Consider the following 19594-nt stretch of genomic DNA (forward strand, 5'->3'; position numbering starts at 1 on the left):
ATTATCTGAAGAGAAGTGCATCAGGTGTTTAGAGGTTTCTATCTCACAAGGAACAGACTGGGGTAGGGTAGAGGAAACATGCGGTTTCACAGTGGGGTTATAATCATTGCTTGACATTGAAGGATTCTGAACATCGTTTCTCTTTGATCTACCAAATATGGCTTCGTGTATCTTCTCACAGCAACTCTTAGAAGGGCGTTCATTTGACTCATGATTGTATGCCATTGGGTTCAACAGCTAGTGGTGCACTGAAGATATTGAGGGAACGTGTGGCTATTTAAAGAGACCTTGTTAGACTAAGAGAATTTACAACTAAAGCTTACTTTTTTTTTTCATTCACATTAGAAGTCTAAAAGAGGAAATAAAGGAGAAGGTGGATATGAAACAAGAGCTTAACCAGATTCTTAAATTGTTGAGAGAAATTCTCTTTACATTTCAAGATGTTCTGATGACATCAGATGGCTGAGGGCAGCATTCAATGATTACGCAACAGTTCTATATCTTTAAGCAAAAAATTCTATAGCCCATTAAGGGAAGCATAGGAAATAGTGGACACAAACACAAACATGTATGAACAGATGACAACAAACCGATATATCGAATGTGCTTTTCTATTAGGTAGAATTTCTAGGTAGCATCAGATTCTAAAATTGCTTCCCCCGAGTCAAAAGTTACAACACGTCGCTATCAATTTATTTATGCAACGAAATTAAAAGTTTTTTGCTTTTATTAATTTAACTAGTTATGCTTTTAATTTGCTTTATAAGATTTTCAGTAAAAACATAACTTTGTTGCATAATTAAGTCACTACTCCCTTTAATTTGCAAAGGATAAAATTTGTTCATATCAAAAAAGTAAAAATACAGTGAAACTCGTTCTCAAAACTATATTACCCTCTTGGTCTTTTACGCTTCAACCATACCACTAAATTACCATATTACCCTCTTACATGCACTTAAACCACCACTAAATTACTTGACCTTGGTTGGCCATGTTCCACTATCCCATCATTATCCTTGGTTTACCATGACTTAATAAAACCTTTATCATATTAAGTCATGTCTTCATTAAGTCAAAGTAAAAAAAGAGATACCAGCTTTCTTATACAAAGAATGAGATGAATAATAATGAAGTGCCAATGATAGGTTATCGTACAATTTCTTTCCTCAGTATATACAAAAAAAACCACATCTTTTCTTTCATAATCATCGATAAATGACGATCTTTAAACAGACAAAATACCGGATCTGTCCTCAGGACTACCTTCTCGAGTTGCAGTTTGACTCCCTCTTCTTGATGTCCGTTTTGTAGCAACAACTTGAAAATCATCTTCATCATCAAGTTCCATTGATATATCAATATCTGCACTTTTGAAAACTGGATGTATATAAGCATCCTTCAGGTACCCTTTCAGATCCAGGTGTGGTTCTGTTGCCTTTTCTAGTGTATCCTTGATCATTGCATCCTGTAATCAAGTTATTTGTTGTAAAACATAGAGGGCACTTTTGTCTTTCCACATGTCTATCAATAGTATTAGCCCCTTTTTCCTTTTATTCATATTAATGTTTGATTAATTGTTTTCTCAAACAATCAAAGTCTATTAAGTCAAAAACAAGATTTCTAACCTGTAATGGGAATTTTCTGAATGCAGATTCAAATCGGTTTTTACAAAACCTATGAAACCAGAAGGTTAAAACCGGAAGTACAAGAAGAAAAGGTGTGGAATTTGCAGCCTCTTTTGTGCTCAACAATCCCATCAACAACAACTGTGAAATCATCAAACCAATAATAATACGCCTATGAACATCTGGCCAAAACGATGCTGCACTCTCATACTTCTGGTGATACACATTAATAATCTAACACCACAAAACAAAAAAAATTACTTACAAATTCAACCTTTATATTGTGTTTCAGATATAAGCAAAATCAAGTTACCTGATGACGAAAAACCATATAAGCAAATGCGAAGAAGACAATGATGAATGGAAGGAGTATAGGAGTGATGGTTGAGTACACGAGTCCAAGCAGGAAGTACAACTGTAATCGAGGCTCAGTTACAGGCCAAAGCAATGAACCAGGATCCATGGCTTCCTCTCTGTCCTTTTCGGTTTTCACCAAGAACACGTTCTTTAAATGATAGATAACCAGTGGAACCAGTCTCAGAATCTCAGCAGCTATTCCAGCCCAACCATCGACCATGATGTAAGTGATAAAGAATGTCGCTTTCATTGGAATCGACACACCAACAGTTTCTGGAATCCTAAATTGAGTATTAGAAATGTCAAAATCACGTTGATTATGTTTAGAGAGGTGAAATTTTGTGAAGAATGAAAGATTACTGGGATGGCGACTGATCCAAGAACTCTTTGAGTTGCTGAAGCGCAGTTCCAGTTATGATGCTTCCGAGAAACACGTTCACAAGCAAAAAGAGATGAAATTTTCCTGCTGATCTTGCTTCCAAAGCTGAGACTGCTGTGAGGCCTTCTATTTTAGACATTTCCATTAGAATCATGGGAAGAACGATGAGAAAAATCTTCAACACGATCCCGGGAAGAAACCCTTGAATCACAGACTTAACCGAATCTCTGTGACAGAGAGAGAAAATAAAATAAACGCAAATTAAGAATCGATTTTGATGAAAAAACGATTTTAATCTTAGAAAGCTCTCGCTTACTTCTGGATAATGGGTTTCAGAAAGGGTAAAACTTTCTCGATTGATTCGATGTTGGCTAAAGTTTGAACAATGGCGATAGGGATCATGAAACAGAAAGTAAGACCAAAAAGAGCAACAGCCATGATTAATCTTCGAACATTGAGTTCGACAAATGGTATCGCAAGATTGTCCCAATACACATCGCGTGGCTCCGGAGCCCAATCCGTGAGCCAACGAGTCGGATTCCTCGTTTGTTGTGTTTGAGCACAAACGGCTGCACCCCATCGTGATTTGAACGAAACAAACGCAGCTGGAACTACAGCTTTCGGATCACCAATCACTCGTTCTCGTTCTGCTAATTCCTAGTTTATCAAATCATCCGATATAACAAATTCAGTTCAAAACAAATTCAGGTCAAGAAAGAGTAAATTCCAAATCGTGTTCACTTACTTCTTTGGCGAGCTTCTCGATTTCTTCTGTATAGTAATCAATCGCATCAATAGTCTTTCCCCAAAGTCCCCAAAAACCTGTCTATACAGATAACGAAAATGGAATTATATTCAAACTTATAAAAACAAATTAAAGACGAACAATTTGTAGTCACAAACCTTAGTGGTAGGCCTTTTATTACTTCTTTCGTACTTATTTGAGTAGTAAGTAAGCCGATTATGCAAATCCTTACTCTTATCCACCATTTTTGCAAGCTTATTTGCATTGTACACCACCTACGATCCAAGAAACTGATCTTTACATTGAATCTACATACTAACTCAAGAGAAAACTTCAAAATTGGGCAAGTTTACAGATCCTTACGCTTATCCATATGAGTTGATCTTAATACTAAAAAGGCATATTGCAAGAAATAACAACATACTTTAAAATCATGTTGCTATTCTGCAACTTGCTAATACTCAAACTCTAATCTCTTGAATACTGAGTAAAAGTCTTTCATGTGAATGTAGATTACTATTTATTGCAGTTTACCCTTTTAAATGTTCTTCAAGAAAGAAGCGAACCTTATGTACAAGATATTGATCGGGATGATTAACAATGAAGAAATGCTCAACATGTTCACTAATAGTTTCATCTGGATCTGGGGGGACATTTCTCACAAGAACCTACACATAAGACAAAAATTATAAAAGAAAAAAAATAAATAAAACGCTATTTTTTCAAGAAAACATATACTGTGTTCACAACTCAAAAACTTACAGTATATTGATCTGGACGACGGTTTTCTGAAGCAAGAAAATGCAACCTCATGTCAGTTACAATTTTATATTCTTTATAAAGAATATAACATGTCCAAAACGTGAAGACATACGCCATTGCTATATGCACAATTAACCTGATAAACATGTCAACAATCCTTCAAATGATTAAACTCACAAGCTATGTACACAACAAAAAATTGGATGATGGATTTCAAACTTAAACCCTTAACCTATAAACCGAAAACTATTCATACCTTTTTGATGCAGGAGGAACATTGGATATTGAAAACTTGTCTATCTCACCAAAAGTTATATCTTTCATATTAGTAGTTATATCCTTGAAATTTCCAGCTGTATAATTAACAGGTAACAGAACACCAAAAGCAAGTATAGCAATAGGAACAAATATCTTCAAGCTGCATAGAATTATTGATACTAATAAGTGAAAAAGAAAAAAAAATGAAGTTTCGGTCAAACAGGTCAAGAAAATTACTAACCCTAGAAGATAGATTCGAATGTAGACAGCAGAATCAAGGCCAGCATGATCAATAAGCTCAGGTTCTGGCATTCTTAATGCAGCAGGCACCCAATTTAAGAATCTTAAATACATTCTAAAATCAAGATTGACAAATTTCTTTACAAGAGGTCCTGAAGTACTTGGATTTTCTCTTATGCCTTTGAGATACCATTTTGGGAAGTAAACTCGATCATTCACTGGTTGAAGGCGTAAGATTGCAAATGCCACAAGAAATAGTAGGGCAGATAGACTGTTAATGGCAGCAGACACTGTAATATCTGATACAGTAGCCATTTTCTTTCTTCAAGATCAAATGCTACCTACATTTGAACAAATAGCATTCGTCAATCAAGATTCGATTGGAAAATCAAAGAAACAGATCATGGTATATAGAAAATATAGAACCAATAGCATAATTTCAAAAGATTATAACATACCCATGTATCGAACACAAGAAGAAAGCACAAAAATCCATTGTTTAACGATATTTCGTTGGGTTTAATCTTAATCTTAGTATATTAAATCATGCCCATAAATTGGATTGTAAACATTAACCAAAGGTCAGGTTCTTGTTTCTTAAAACGAAACCAAGAATCCCAAAATAATTTCTTTCCGGGACATGTTCAAGTATCAATTGCATTGTACATATCGATACACATAGAAAATGGAAATCGAGTGCATGATCCCAAAACATTCCACCATATACGCATCAATCAAATCACAAAAAATTCCTCAAATCAAAGTTTAAAATCAATCTGATTACCAAAAAACAGAGAGAATAATACTCCAAGTAATCGCCAAAAACACATGTGCTACATGCATCAGAAACTCAAAATTGATCCAGGGTTTATTAGTATCAAAAGCAAGATTTTTGGGTTTCCGAATAATCAGAATCTTGAAAGACGAAAGATCAAGAGTTCAGAGTTCACTTTACCTTTTTTATCGGAAATAAAATAGAATGTATGTAATAATAATAATAATAAACAGAGTTTCTTGGAGTTGATTTGTTTCGGGTTGAGGTGAAAGACGGAGCACGGAGGAGGAAGGGCGGCAGCAACCGGCAACAAGCGTAGAACACAACGAGTGTGCCACGAAGTCGATGTTAGCTTAAACCGTTGCGTAGAATATAGAAATACAGAGATTTTTGAAATTCCCTATGTCCCATTTATTTATTAACAATTATTTTAACAATTATATAATAGTCGGTTTGACATTGTTTTTTTTTTATTCATCTGTGAATTTTAAATTTATATTTAAGTTCTTATAATTGTTTTATATGTATTTCTTTGGTCAACATGTTTGTTATAATTTTTAAAGTATCATGTTTGGATTAAAAAAATTATAGTTAGTTTTAAGTTTTATAAAATAGATATAAACTACATTTTTAAGTTCAAAACATCACGAACCAATGCATCTTTAAACTTAATCCACGTTTTCTTCGTTGAATTTTGAGTCACGTACAAAATTATTTTATTTTGATTTATTGAACAGATGAACGTACTCCAATTATTCCTTGGTAAATATAATTCGCTTTCCTTTTTTTAATTGAAATTACAAAATAAATGTTTGATTTTAATTCCCCAAGAATATGCACGTGATGCACATTATTTTAGAACTTTAGGTAATATTTTTTTATTTTTTAATATAAAACCCAACTTTAGTTAAAGAATGTTTGGAAGTGAATTACTAGAGTTGGTTGTGTGATAGAATATAATCATAATTAAGAACTATTTCTAAATAAATAAATCATAAAAAAAAAATAGTTTGGATGTGTCTATGAACTTATAGAAAAAATTAGATGATTAGTTTCAATATTTTACGGTTTATATCTAATTAATAACTATTAAGATCGTATTTTTTTTTCCTATTTAAAACTTTGATATCCCTAATCATATATTCATAAACAAAATTTATTTATCAAAAAATTAAAACCCAATTATTAAAAATTTCAATATACAATAATTAGATGATTAGATTTAAAACTCATATCTTTAACTTCCATGTTTAACCTCAAGTATTTAGTTTATATTAAAATCTTGTCTCTTTTATGTCAATATATAGTATCTTCATGTTTGGTACAACTTTAAAAAGTTATGTTACAACAAAATCTAAATATAAATAGACTGTTTAATGTTAACGGCATAGCTCATCTATCTGTTACATGAATGCAAAGCTTTTACTACTATATATTAGAAATTAGAAATTAGAAATGTGAAAATTAGTAATTAATTTTGTTTTATTTAAGCATTCAAGAAAAGTGTATTTTAGTTGGTCTTTGTACTATTCCCCCATGTGTCGCATTATGCGGGAAATGGTAGTAGCTTTCTTTGAGGATGTCAACTTTATAGTTGGCAATTGCCAACAACAACGGCAATCCTTAGGGGACGCGTTGTGTATTTATAAGTTTTTTAATAATATAAAAATCTAATAAACCTACAAAGTTATGAATCTTATAATAACTAAAAGTGTCAAATATCATACCAAACACGACTATATGACAAATTATGGAAGGTGCGACAATAACAAGAAAACTGGATATCAATGCCGGGAAGAAAAAAACAAAAATTTGGATTAATAAAACTTCACAAAGTTCCTTTTGTTAAAATAATCACCATAAGTTAGTCAAAATAACTTTATCAGCTAAGGTATCATAGGACATATAACACAACAATATTATATGTTGATCTTCTTCCAAAATAAGGGTTTAAGTGTTGTTAAAGACATAGGTGCATTTATAAGTAATAAAGAAGTATGGTAGATTTGTTATTCCAAAAAAAAAAAAATAATAATAATAATAAAGAAACTTTTATCAATTAAAATTATGTTTTACATACTAATTGAAAAACTAGCCGACAAAAGATGGGTATGTTTTGCATTTTTAGTTAATTAAGGATATATTTGAAAAAAAATCATGAAAAAATAACCTAGGTAACTTTTTAAAAAACTAGTTTTTAAGCTTTGACAAAATAATAACCTAAAAAAATTCAAAAAATAAGCAAACTTATCAGTTAGTTATGGTGCATCATTGGTAACCAAAAAATTGATGGGAACAATGCATATTTAGGATTACAATGCTAGGGAACAATAAGTTATGAATCAATTTGTAAAAAAATAACCTAGGTAACTTGTTAAAAAAACTAGTTTTTAAGCTTTGACAAAATAATAACTTAAAAAAATTCAAAAAATAAGCAAACTTATCAGTTAGTTATGGTGTCGTCATTCGTAACCAAAAAATTGATGGGAACAATGCATATTTAGGATTACAATGCTAGGGAACAATAAGTTATGAATCAATTTGTATTATTCACTTGCGTATTTTATAATTGTAAGGTGTTATAATTTTATAAATGTAAAAATTGTTATACTTAACAGAAAAACTTAAGATGTCAAAACATAAAACATTAAAAATACAATTTGATCATTAATATTGTTGCATGACACTACAATATCAAGTATTCAACCAATTACAATTTCGTGGTGATTATTGTTCCGAAGAAAATACATAAATTCAATATATTATTTTTCTAGAGACTTGTTTTGATATCGTTTGAGATATGAGGTGTAAAATCATAAATGCATGATAGAAGATTAGAAGATAATATACATCACTTCAAAGTAACAAATACCACATTGATGACCATATCACTTTTCACATGGATGACCGTATCACTTTTGAATGGAATCATGAGACATGTTGTCCCTTTGTACACCATCTTTGTGTATAAAGATCATAGAGAAAGGTATTTATCTTGTTTCCTTTTCTAGAAAAAGCAAGATTTTTATTAAAATAAATCTAGGAAGGTTCTAAACGATACAAAATTACATAAAGAAAGCTATATTGGCAGGGCCGGTCCTGAAAAATGAAATATTCTTAAAGGCCCAGGACGAATAAGAAAAAAGGGTCCTTATGTTTATTATAATTTTGTAGTTTTAAATTTTGCCCCCCCCCCTCTAAGCCCCCCATGTATATTGGTCACTTCACACATGAAGGATGCACCATGTGATTGTTTGGTTTCAAACCAACAAATAAAATGATAAAAATAACACAAATCACTACTACAATATACTAATTAAAAAATAATATAGAGTAAACATGGTCGAACCGTTGAGATACATAACGAACTATTTTATACCACTTTCACGTGACACATATTAGATGTTAAAGTGGGGGGGGGGGGGGTTATTAGAAATCAATAAACTTCCATAAACAAATTACAAATAAGAAATTGAAAACTAAAATTCAAAAATGAAATAGATGTCCAACTCCAAATTATGTTTAAAATAATATGTTTTTGGATAAGATATGACATCAATTAATGTTTAATCTAGATTGATAATTAAAATACTAATATGCATAGTTGTTAATTCATGGCTCGGCTCGTAAGAGTCATGACACTAAAAATTATATACAAAAAATTGTATATAACATCATGTGTAATCAAAATATAAGCTGAATATTTAAGCACATTTACTAATATGTTACAAATTCACTAGTTAGGGTTATACACGTCATAAAGTATCAAAAAATAACTAGTGATTTAGTAATAAAGCAAATAACAAAAAGACTTAGTGTGTTTGAATCATAAAACTAAACTTCAGGGATAAAGTGGTCATCATCATCTTCATCTTCAACCACCATTGTCTCATGGAAACCAATATCATCTCCCTCCTCCTCATCCTCGTCATCTAAGTCAACAAATTGGCTTTTAGCTTTGTCTTTAACATTAGGCACTTTGTTTAGGTTCATTGGTCCTACAAATAAATAAAGCTTATATTTATTAAACTTGATACTTATTAGTTATTAATAGTATAATATATAATCAGCCATTTGTAAAATTTACCTCTCTTCCTTTTATTAGTACTAGTTCCTTCATCCTCTTTAAAACATTCATGAACATCCATCCATGAGATATCTTTAGGGAGACATACATCCTTCTTTTCAGTAATCCATTCATCATCTAACTCCATGTTCGAAAAACATATTGGATCATAGGTCTCCCCTCTTTCTTTTCTCTTTTGAAGTCGTGTATCAAGGTTGATGTTATATTTCACAAACACCAATTCATTCAACCTCGTTGCTCCAAACGGTTCCTCCTCTTGGAGTGTATATGGTCAAAAGTGCTCCAGTTTCTCTCACATCCGGTGGCACTACATGAGGCTCACGATACGAATAGCAAGATGTTGAAGTTCGAGGCTCTCGCCTCCATAACTTGACCACCATTTAGCAACAATTTAATAAAACAAATGAGTAATAAGCAATAATGTAATTATTATATATTTTACTAGGTTATATTTTACCTAAAAGTTACGAGGTTGATTTTAATGTGTTGAGAAGTGTCTCATATGTTTAAATTATGTATTGTTCGATATCGGTTCGAAATCGGGATTTTGTACCAACTAGTCATCCCTACTTTGAAAATGTTTTTTTGACACGGGTATATGTCGTCAAGTAGATACCGTAACAAAGTCAATAGAAAGTTGTTCATATTTTTCGAATCTAGAATTTTATTGGTTTTAATTAGGGGTGTTCAATAAAGATTGGAATATGTAAACACGATTGTTTTAATCAAAATAACTCTTTGATTATATGAGAAACTCTCTCAAAACTCACGATATTACAATGTTTTCCAATGATCCTAACTCGACCTAAAACAATGTATATATATACTCCTAACTACCGACTTGTAATTAGATTACAATTAGGAAACTTTAAACCTACTTGTTTATGATTTCCTAAAAACTAGGTTGCTATTACTTAGTCTCCAAGTCCTACTCGACTTAGGATTCCAACAATCACCCTGAATCTCTAAGTCCTTCTAGAGAATTCTTCAACCCGATCCGTATTTAGAACATGGATTCGTCGTTGTCGTCACGTTCCAAAAAATCACCGTCTTGTAATTTTTGGAGTCGTTCCGGACATTCAGAAGCAAAATGACCCGGTTTGTCACACCGAAAACAAATGACCTTAGATCGGTCATTTTCCCTATTTTTCCGATTTTTGTCGCAACAATAATTACATTTTTTGCAATTGTTGGAATTGGGTTGAATTAAATCGGAATTGGACTGTTTATTGGACCGATTACTTTGAGAAACAATATTATTTCTTTTGGACCCACCTGACCCACATGACCCTCCAGATCCGAATCCATTTGACCCGTTAGTCCCATTAAACTCATCCGATCCTTTCCACTTTCCCTTTGTTATCGACGAGTTACCCCCACCAGCCGACGAGCCTCCTACTTCAGACATCGATTTCACAAATAACACCTTCGACTGATCTGCCTCGCTAATATCTTCTTCCCTTATTCTTTCTTCGTATGCCTTTAATCGACCGACTACATCTTCGAATCCGACGGATTTCAGATCGAGCACCTGTTCCAAAGAGGCGACGATGTGTATAAACTTCGAACGAGGCAAGGTTTTGAGGAACTTCTTCACTAATTTCGATTCATCAATAACCTCTCCTAAAGCTGATGATTTCGAGGCTATACCGGACAGCTTTCCAGCATACGCGTCGATGGTTTCCGACTCCATCATCTTTAGCCGATCGAATTCGGCGTTTAGGGTTTGCAATCGGGCCTCTTTCACCCTATCAGCTCCTACATAACGAGCCTTGATCAATTCCCATAGAACCTTTGAAGAATCGACATCACCAATTTGCATTATCAAGCTTTCTGGAATTGCCTGATAAAGCAACCCCATAGCAAGGTAATCTTTCTCCTCGTTTTTCTCTGTTCCTGGATCGATCACTGTCCAAGCCTTGTGAATCTTTAATACCACTTTCATTCTCATTAACCATACAGTGTAATTCGTTAAGTTCAACATAGGACACGCTACAATGGTTGACACAATTTCTTTCACTCTCACCGGAGCTTCTCCTTCTCCCCCTGTATCTGTCATGTTGACCTGACTCATCAACAAGTAAGAATTGATCTCACAGTTTCTTTTTTCTTGGCTCTGATACCAATTAAAGATTGGAATATGTAAACACGATTGTTTTAATCAAAATAACTCTTTGATTATATGAGAAACTCTCTCAAAACTCACGATATTACAATGTTTTCCAATGATCCTAACTCAACCTAAAACAATGTATATATATATACTCCTAACTACCGACTTGTAATTAGATTACAATTAGGAAACTAGAAACCTACTTGTTTATGATTTCCTAAAAACTAGGTTGCTATTACTTGGTCTCCAAGTCCTACTCGACTTAGGATTCCAACATTCAAAATAGCCGAAATTGAAAAACCGAATCTAAAACCCGACAAACCATACCAATTTTCAGGTTAGCCGAACCTGTTATTTTGACTTTTTTTTTCGGTTTGGTTAATCAAACCAGTAAAAGCATTAGTTTTTAGGTTCGGTTATAGTTCATGTTTTTTTTAGCACGATTGGTTAACCAAAAAACTGAATTTTAATTTTATATTTTTAGATAATATTTAGGTTTGAAGTTTCATGTTAATATTATATTTATTATTAGGAGTTATGAATTTCAATTAACAATTTTTATATTTGTTAATAATTATAGTCTTAAGCACAATTGATGTGAATATTTTATATTTTAAGATAATATTTAGGTTTAAAGTTTCATGTTAATGTTAGATTTATTATTAGGAATTATCAATTCCAATTAACAATTTTCATATTTGTTAATAATTATAGTCTTAAAATACAACTGAGGTGAATACACAATAGACTAAAGATTTAGTCTGTTACTTTTTAATCTAAATAAATGAATATTTTATTTTTTTGGAAAAATTAAACATCGTGCTACTTTTTTTCCATTTATTTTTCTGTCCATTAAATGATGACAAGTGTTATATTTTGATAAAATTAATAATATTTTAAGACGTTTGTTATCATTACACATGGATAGAAAAATAATTATGAAGAAAAGTGGAGAGATATTTAATTTCTCTATTTTTATTTAATATCACTTTTAAATTTTATGTTTACAAAAGATTATCGAAAGACAGTCATTATTTTGAAAATAGTTTTAAAGCTGAATAATTTTGAAATACATTTTTTTTAATTACTAAATGGTTAATTGGTTAACCTAAAAACCACATGAAAAAACTGGTTAACCTAAAACCAGTTACTTGTATTTTTTGTTTATGTTTAGGTTTAAGAAATTAGTAAACCGCTAGTCTCGGTTAACCATCTGAAATACAATTTTGGTTTAGGTAATCATCAATGAACATCCCTAGTTTTAATATAATCATGTTTTTAAATTTTGTTTTTTTAATATAAAATTTGTTTATGTTTTTTAATTTAAAAATCAACTTCACCATATGGAATTTTGCTTTGAACTAGTGCATTGTACTAGCTTTTGTGGTACCCTGTATCGAAAACATACCGAATGAGCTTACCCCCTCATACCAGATACGTCTAAAATACTAAATCACGTTCTCGACCCTTATTCTTGTATCGTACCGGAGCGATCACGGAATTATGTGACTATGGAAAGCCAAGAAGGTCAAATGTAACAGAGACAAAATTATCGATAATGAAGTTACAAACAAAGAAAAGATTTTTAACTATATGATTTGACTTAAGAACATCATTTAAATGAGTTTATTTTAAGATTGTGGGTAAAGATTTTGACTAATGTGAGTAATCGTAAGCATAACACCAGTTCAACCATAATAGACTTAGAGTTACACAGAGAGAGCATGTTACCTTGGTTAAAAGCCACGTGTTAGCTCATGCGATTGTTCATGCAGTAGTGGTTGTATTGCGGTGGTTGAACAAACATTGCTTGGAATACATAACTAAGCTGATATATGTCCTCCAAAAGTAGTTCATGGTTGTTGGAGAGAATAGTTGGATGGGATTGGTGAGCTGGAAGCACAACAAGAGGTTGCTAAAATGTGGGTTGTAATGGGTCGTGAGCTGCTAGATCCGAAGGAATATGTTGTGGGTCATAGATAGGTCATTCGAAGATGAAGTGGGGCTGAATCGAGGTCGTTCTAGCGTGTTAGAGTATGTCGGGATTGGTGATGTAAGTGGCTACAATGTAGAAAAGGTGTTATATGTTGTTGGGTGATTGGCCAAAATTCCTGCAAAATCATATTGTTGTCCCAATGATATTCCTGCAAAAGGGTTCGTATCAGTAGACAATCTAGAATTACCCCTCCCCATCCACCGACTATTATCGTAGTTTTTATTATGTATACTGTATTCCAGGTTGTGTGGATACCGAGTAGATAGTCGCATTAGTGGATGTGACATCTCTATTTTTACGGTCATTTAAAAAATATACATGTGCTTATTTGAAAACATAGTTTATTTATAGATGTGAAATTTGGTCCCGTAAAAGTATTTTCCACGAAATGTTTTCCATTGATTAATTACAACTTGGGATGTCATAACTGATACAAAACATAATCATAAACAATCCTTACACTATCTTAGACAAAAAGTCTACATCTCCTTGAAACTCTCATCATTCATGTACATTTGTACCGCTACCTGTGATACAAAGAAACTGAGTGGTTCAAGTTGGGAAACCTGGTGAACACACAGGGTTTTCAATCCCACAATGTTTTAATAATATATATATATATATATATATATATATATATATATCCTAAAAATCAGCAAGATCATTAACACAAATACATCTCATATAAGCAATCCACCCCATTCGTTGATCCTTACATATTGATACTAATTTATACTCTCTGATCAGGAGTGAATGGCTTTACCTAATCCATACTCTCAGATTAGGAATAAATAACTTTATCTAATCCATACATCTTGGATCGGGAATGAATAACTATTCTTAATCCATACTCTCCGATCGGTAATAAATGACTATACCTAATCCATACTCTCGGATCAAGAATGTCAAAGTTCTACTCTCCGCTCATTTCTCACACGTACTCATAAGAAGATGCTACCTGATATCTATCTTAATTAAACTTAATCCTCCTTTTCAAGTCTTATATTATCTCTCGGTAAGACTGCAATGCTCAACTCTTAGTACCAACTATGCTTAGGCAACACTATCTTACTTCAGTGTATATTTAACACAGAGTATTTTGGTATTAACAAACCTTTATCCTCTCTCCAGTGATACTTCTATTATTATTATTATTATTATTATCATCATCATCATCATCATCATCATCATCATGAAATATTATATATATATCTTAACACATATAGAACCATATCTGGTTCGTATATCACATATCATCAAATACGTTTTTAACACATATTCCAGGAAATGAGCATATACCTCACATATAAACTCTCTTACAGATGTTCAATACTTTAATTAATACTTGTATTAAAATCATGTTCATGAAAGGGCCTATGCACTCACTTGATAAAAGTGGATGCCTCAAAATTTAGGTAGAAGTTCGTCTTGGTACTTTATATTTTCCTCTGATGTGACCTAGGTTCACATTACTAAGTCTTAGTCTTATATTCCTTGTGACTAATGATAATCTAGATTCTTCACTAATCCTAATGTCTACATCAAGATCTATCAAGTAAGGAACAACCAGGTAGGATCATATTGGAGGTAGGGTCCATTTGGTATACAAAGTATACTGTTTGGAAATCCCACTTTAAACAACTCACTAAATCCAGCCTAGACATCATCCTCGTAAATAGATTAATTGGTATAACGACTCAAAATTGATGATAATTCTTATTTATAGGTTCATAATAATGACTGTGAATATAAATATAAATTACTCTTAAATAACGTTGAGTGTAATTTAACTTACTGAGATTTCCTAGACAAAAGTCTGAAAATTACACTGGCAGAACTCTAGCTTGCTAGCTACTAGATGTCGGGCTCTCAGGGACCTCAAGGCTTCGCCAGATACTTAAAAGTTAAAACTAAAGGAAAATGGGGCTAGAATTGAAGGAAGTTGAGAGAGAAAGCAATAGGAGGTGTAAGAGAACTGAAAGGGAGCTGCAATGCAATTATATGAGGGATTTAAGGGAGGTGTGTCACGCCCATACCAGGTGTGGGGGCGCCCTGGCCTGGTCGGCCTTCTTAGAAGCTGACACGTGTCATATTTTGTGTGGTACAACGTGGCAAAGCGGGTTGGTGGGGCAGCAACTTCAAAAATCCATATATCAGCCATACAAGCTCCGTTTTCAACGTTCTTTATATCCAAGCGTAGTGTAACGACCCAAATATTATGAGGTAAATATTTCATTTTTATTTCAACCAAAACACCGATTATCCTTTATTCAAACATTCAAAAATTAGTTTATAATAAAATAGTCATTAGAGCACAATCCAAAATCATCACAAATGGAAACATGGGTGGATGCAGTGCAGTCACGCCAGGCCCTTCCTTTTTCGTATCGGAAGTACCTGAAATCATAAACAATAAACCATAAGCACAAATCTTAGTGAGTTCCTCAAATACCACATACCAAAACATACAAGTGTCATGGGCTACCCTCATGGTCTTTCCTTGTAATGTTGAGGGGAAAATCTCGTTCTTGCATACAAGTGCTAGGGGTTAGATCCTAGTCTTTCATATAACTGCCTGGAGCTAGATCCTGGTCGTCCAAACAACTGCCAGAGGCCAGATCCTCATCTTTCGTATAATTGTCAAGGTCCAGATCCTGGTCTTTCATGAAAGCATCATAGAGACAACTAGCATTCCACATCACAAGTAAATGGCCAACATTGGTGCCTTCGACCCATGGATACAGTGAGAAAACACACCTCAAGCTGCTGAATATCTCAGCTAAAAGCTCGGACTGTCGGTCCAGAAAATCCTCGTGCTAACAACATCAAATAATACCAAATAAATAATTGGTCCACGGCCCATAGCTGAAATCTTAGACCGATTGTCTAATACCCAGGGTGAAAGTCCATTTTACCCTTTCCTCAATATGCCCAAAATCTGAAGCCCAAATCAATAGCAACAAAAGACCAATATGGCTCAATTTCCAAATTGGGCCCAAAACCCATCATGGGTCAAATTCCAAGAAAGCCCAATATACTAGCAAATGCCAAAATTAGAAGTCTAATTGCCTAACAAGGCCCAAACCCTAAAAGTCCAAAGTATGTCCCAAATCTATGAACGTCAATGCCCAAAATCCCACATGTTAAGTACGCGGGGTGTACTCAGCTCGTACGCTTAGCGTACTCCTTCCAGGGCCAATACATGCAACATACCAGCTAGGCATGCCCAACGTACTCCCCAAATTACCAAACCACTCCATTAAGCACTTATTCGGTTAAGACCTTAAGCCAAACTCCCCGATCTGATTCTAAAGGGTGACTTAATACGTAAAGTTTGCAACTTTACACCCATACATGACTTAATGGGATCCCAAAACTCAAAAAGAGGCTTAATAAGGATCTTAACATATGCATGGACCAATATCTTTCATAAAGCTTGCATTTTTATGAACAAGGGACCTCCATGGAGCTAAGATCTGACATCCATGTCTTCTAGAGTAGATCAAAAGCTCAAATTGAGCTCAAAAGACCCAAAAATGCATAAACAAGGTCCCAAAACTAGATCTAGCATAATACATCAAGTAGAGAACTTTATACCTCAAATGGCTTGCAAAGATGATGATGACTCTGGATCTCTAAGCTTCACACCAATAAATGAATCTTCAATAACCTTCTATATCTTCAAAAAGCACAAAAAGACACTAAGATCCTTCATAAGAGCTCAAGAACACTAAGAAGGTGACTAAGGGTTGAGATTAGGGTTTAGGATGATGGAAGCTGATCAATAAGATGACCCAAAGTGATATAAGTTGTTTAAATAGGGAAAATACCCTAAAAATTAGGGTTTTCATCTTGATAGAGTACCCCCCCCCCCCCCCCCCCCCCCGTGTTTTCTCAGTACACCCAGTGTACTCTATAGGTTACCTGCGATTCTTCTGCCTAGTACGCCCAACGTACTTCCTTGTAGGGGTGTTCATGGGGCGGTTCGGTTCGAATAGTAATAAAATTGTGAACCGTGACCACGAGGCGGGTACCTCATGCACACTAACCGAAACCGAAAACAAACCGTATGAAAGCGGGTAACCACGGTTCGGTTCACGGGTACCCGGTAAAATATAAAAAAAATAAATTCAATTGAAACTACAAACTCCATTTTCGTTATCTCTTTCTTAAAATTAGTAAGTCAAAGAGTTTACAAAAAACATAATGAAGTTTAAAAAATGTAATGAAGTTCAAATATCATATATTATAATTTGTATAATAAATACAATAATAAAAATAACAAGAAAATCAAATGAATTTAGAATTACAAAATTGAAGTTGTCGATATGGATTTTCGTTTAGGTTATTGGACTCGTAGACTATATATATATATATATATATATATATATATATATATATATATATATATATATATATATATATATATATATATATATATATATATATATATAAATATATATTAGACTCGGTTTTTTTGTCAATACGGTTCCCGTGAACCGTGAACCGATCTAAAATTTTTGGTTTTCAACGGGTCGGTTTTTGGTTTTCATATTTAGGTATCAACCGATCTAAAATTTGATTTTTGTGCTAACACAATTGCGTTGAAACTTTGAAAAATCATAACTTCCTCTCACGAAGTTAGATTTGGACATTCTCTATATGCATGCTCTCGGTTTTACGACTACTACGACTTTAGTTTAGATCACTTAGTCTAAAAAGTAATTTATCAAAATTTCACTTTTTACGATACACAGAGCTGTGGCGGTTTAATCGCGAAACTTCGAAGAAGCATAACTTCTTCATACAAAGTTGGATTTTAGCGTTCTTTATATGTTGATAATCCTTGTTACATATACTATAACTTTGGTTAAGGTTATTTATCATAAATAGAATTCTATAAAAATATCGTTTTTATCGCTTATTATATTTTAACTGTCTAGCCCGAATCTACGGGCGTTATAATGGAGTTAGAAGAGTCAAACATGTACCCAACATTCTCTTTGTGTCCTTCATGAAGTAGTAACATGTTCTTGGCCTCTAAAAAGGATGGTAACAACTTTGTATTAGTGATAAAATCCACAATGCAATGATATGAAAGAGGTAGTTGGCAAAGAATTTGCATTACAAGTTCAACTTCTGTGATTGTTGAATCCATATTAGATATGGAATCGTCAAACTTTTTAAGTGTGTGACAATATTCCATAATCGAAGATGCGCTCTTCTTTGTATTTTGAAATTGGTCTTATAGTTGAACCGTTTTAGACATTTTTTTTTTGAAAATGCTCATCAAGCTTGTCTCATAGATCCTTGGCAGTGCAGTTGTCACTTGAGATTATTTGAAGTAAGTTAGGATCACAGGTTAAGTAAAACCTTGATTTAACACATGATTCAACTGACTCTTGATCCTCATCATCATCACTTTCCATTGATATGACCAACAACTTTGGCTCATTTGCATATGTTAAGAAGTACATGACACCATAACTTGTATTTCGAGCTGTTTACTATAAGCTTGATACTGAATCCAAAGTACACATTCATAACATCATATACAAGTTGATGAGTGGTTAATAGAGCGGTTGGTGATTGTGTTTGGTCATGATTCTGGAAAACAGAAAAATGTGTGATATAAAAATATGTAATAAAAATCAGGTTGCTTACCGCAAGTAGAAGGATTGTAGTAGTATACGACACAAATCCTTGGATCTCGAGTCTGGTGAAGGTAGTAGAAAGGAGTGATGAAAGACGAAGACCTTGATGGCGGTCAATGACAACAAGGAGAGCATGCATGGAGGAGGAAAAAGATCAGCGGTGAGAGGTAAAACCCTTCAGAACTATCGACGCAAGGGTGGTTCTAAGATTGCTAGAAAAAAATTATGTGCATATGTTGATTTGTGAAAATAACCGTTAGGTTTATAGATGTATTTAATTGTTTTAAATAATACAACCAATATACAATATTTACCAAGGTTGTAAAAAGTGTTCGATGTTAGTTAGTCGGTGGACTGGGGTTAAAGGATTAATCGGCTAGGCAGAGATTAATCGGAGACCATTAATTGCTAATTTGTTGAATTTTAAAAACTGAAATATGACTAATATCATAAAAAAATTCCTAAATACAACTAATATCATAACAAAATAGGTTAATAGGATTAATACAACACAAATCATTCATCAAATAGTTTCTATTGAGATAGAACTTCTTGAAAGTATTAAAATTTTATTGTTTTCTAGTGCTTCACTCATTGTGTATG

The 19594-nt window shown here is 33.2% G+C and overlaps 2 protein-coding genes across 4 annotated transcripts; both read right to left on the reverse strand.

Moving 5' to 3' along the window:
• Positions 1–1078: 1078 nt before the first annotated feature.
• Positions 1079–5507, reverse strand: LOC145066107 (hyperosmolality-gated Ca2+ permeable channel 1.7-like). 3 transcript variants are annotated; one of them, XM_079013286.1, is made up of 12 exons: positions 5322–5507; positions 4368–4707; positions 4125–4286; positions 3869–4004; positions 3673–3774; positions 3265–3381; positions 3107–3187; positions 2678–3018; positions 2343–2588; positions 1939–2263; positions 1626–1859; positions 1079–1465 (listed from the first exon to the last, which is right to left on the reverse strand). In XM_079013286.1, the coding sequence occupies exons 2-12, from the start codon at positions 4679–4681 to the stop codon at positions 1226–1228; spliced, it is 2298 nt and encodes a 765-aa protein (XP_078869412.1). In that variant the 5' UTR covers positions 4682–4707; positions 5322–5507; the 3' UTR covers positions 1079–1225. The 3 variants fall into 3 exon arrangements, with proteins under 3 accessions (XP_078869412.1, XP_078869409.1, XP_078869410.1); XM_079013283.1 differs by having other exon boundaries at positions 4125–4707; XM_079013284.1 differs by having other exon boundaries at positions 4125–5507.
• Positions 5508–10231: 4724 nt separating this feature from the next.
• LOC145067106 (uncharacterized) lies at positions 10232–11287 on the reverse strand. The gene has a single exon (XM_079014314.1). It carries the CDS (start codon positions 11285–11287, stop codon positions 10232–10234), a length of 1056 nt encoding a protein of 351 aa, XP_078870440.1.
• Between the last annotated feature and the right edge of the window lie 8307 nt (positions 11288–19594).

Source organism: Lactuca serriola, chromosome 8 (genome assembly GCF_051521515.1).
Source record: "Lactuca serriola cultivar US96UC23 chromosome 8, Lser_US96UC23_V15, whole genome shotgun sequence".
Lineage (NCBI taxonomy): Eukaryota > Viridiplantae > Streptophyta > Magnoliopsida > Asterales > Asteraceae > Lactuca > Lactuca serriola.

What these genes read in the sequence shown, in the direction of transcription:
- LOC145066107 (XM_079013283.1), bottom strand. Translation starts at nt 4,681, where the DNA reads ATGGCTACTGTATCAGATATTACAGTGTCTGCTGCCATTAACAGTCTA. An exon ending in GTCGTCCAGATCAATATACT is followed by an intron (nt 3,775 to 3,868) that starts GTAAGTTTTTGA and finishes TCTTATGTGTAG; the next exon opens with GTTCTTGTGAGAAATGTCCC. An exon ending in TTGGATCAGTCGCCATCCCA is followed by an intron (nt 2,264 to 2,342) that starts GTAATCTTTCAT and finishes TACTCAATTTAG; the next exon opens with GATTCCAGAAACTGTTGGTG.
- LOC145067106 (XM_079014314.1), bottom strand. Translation starts at nt 11,287, where the DNA reads ATGACAGATACAGGGGGAGAAGGAGAAGCTCCGGTGAGAGTGAAAGAA.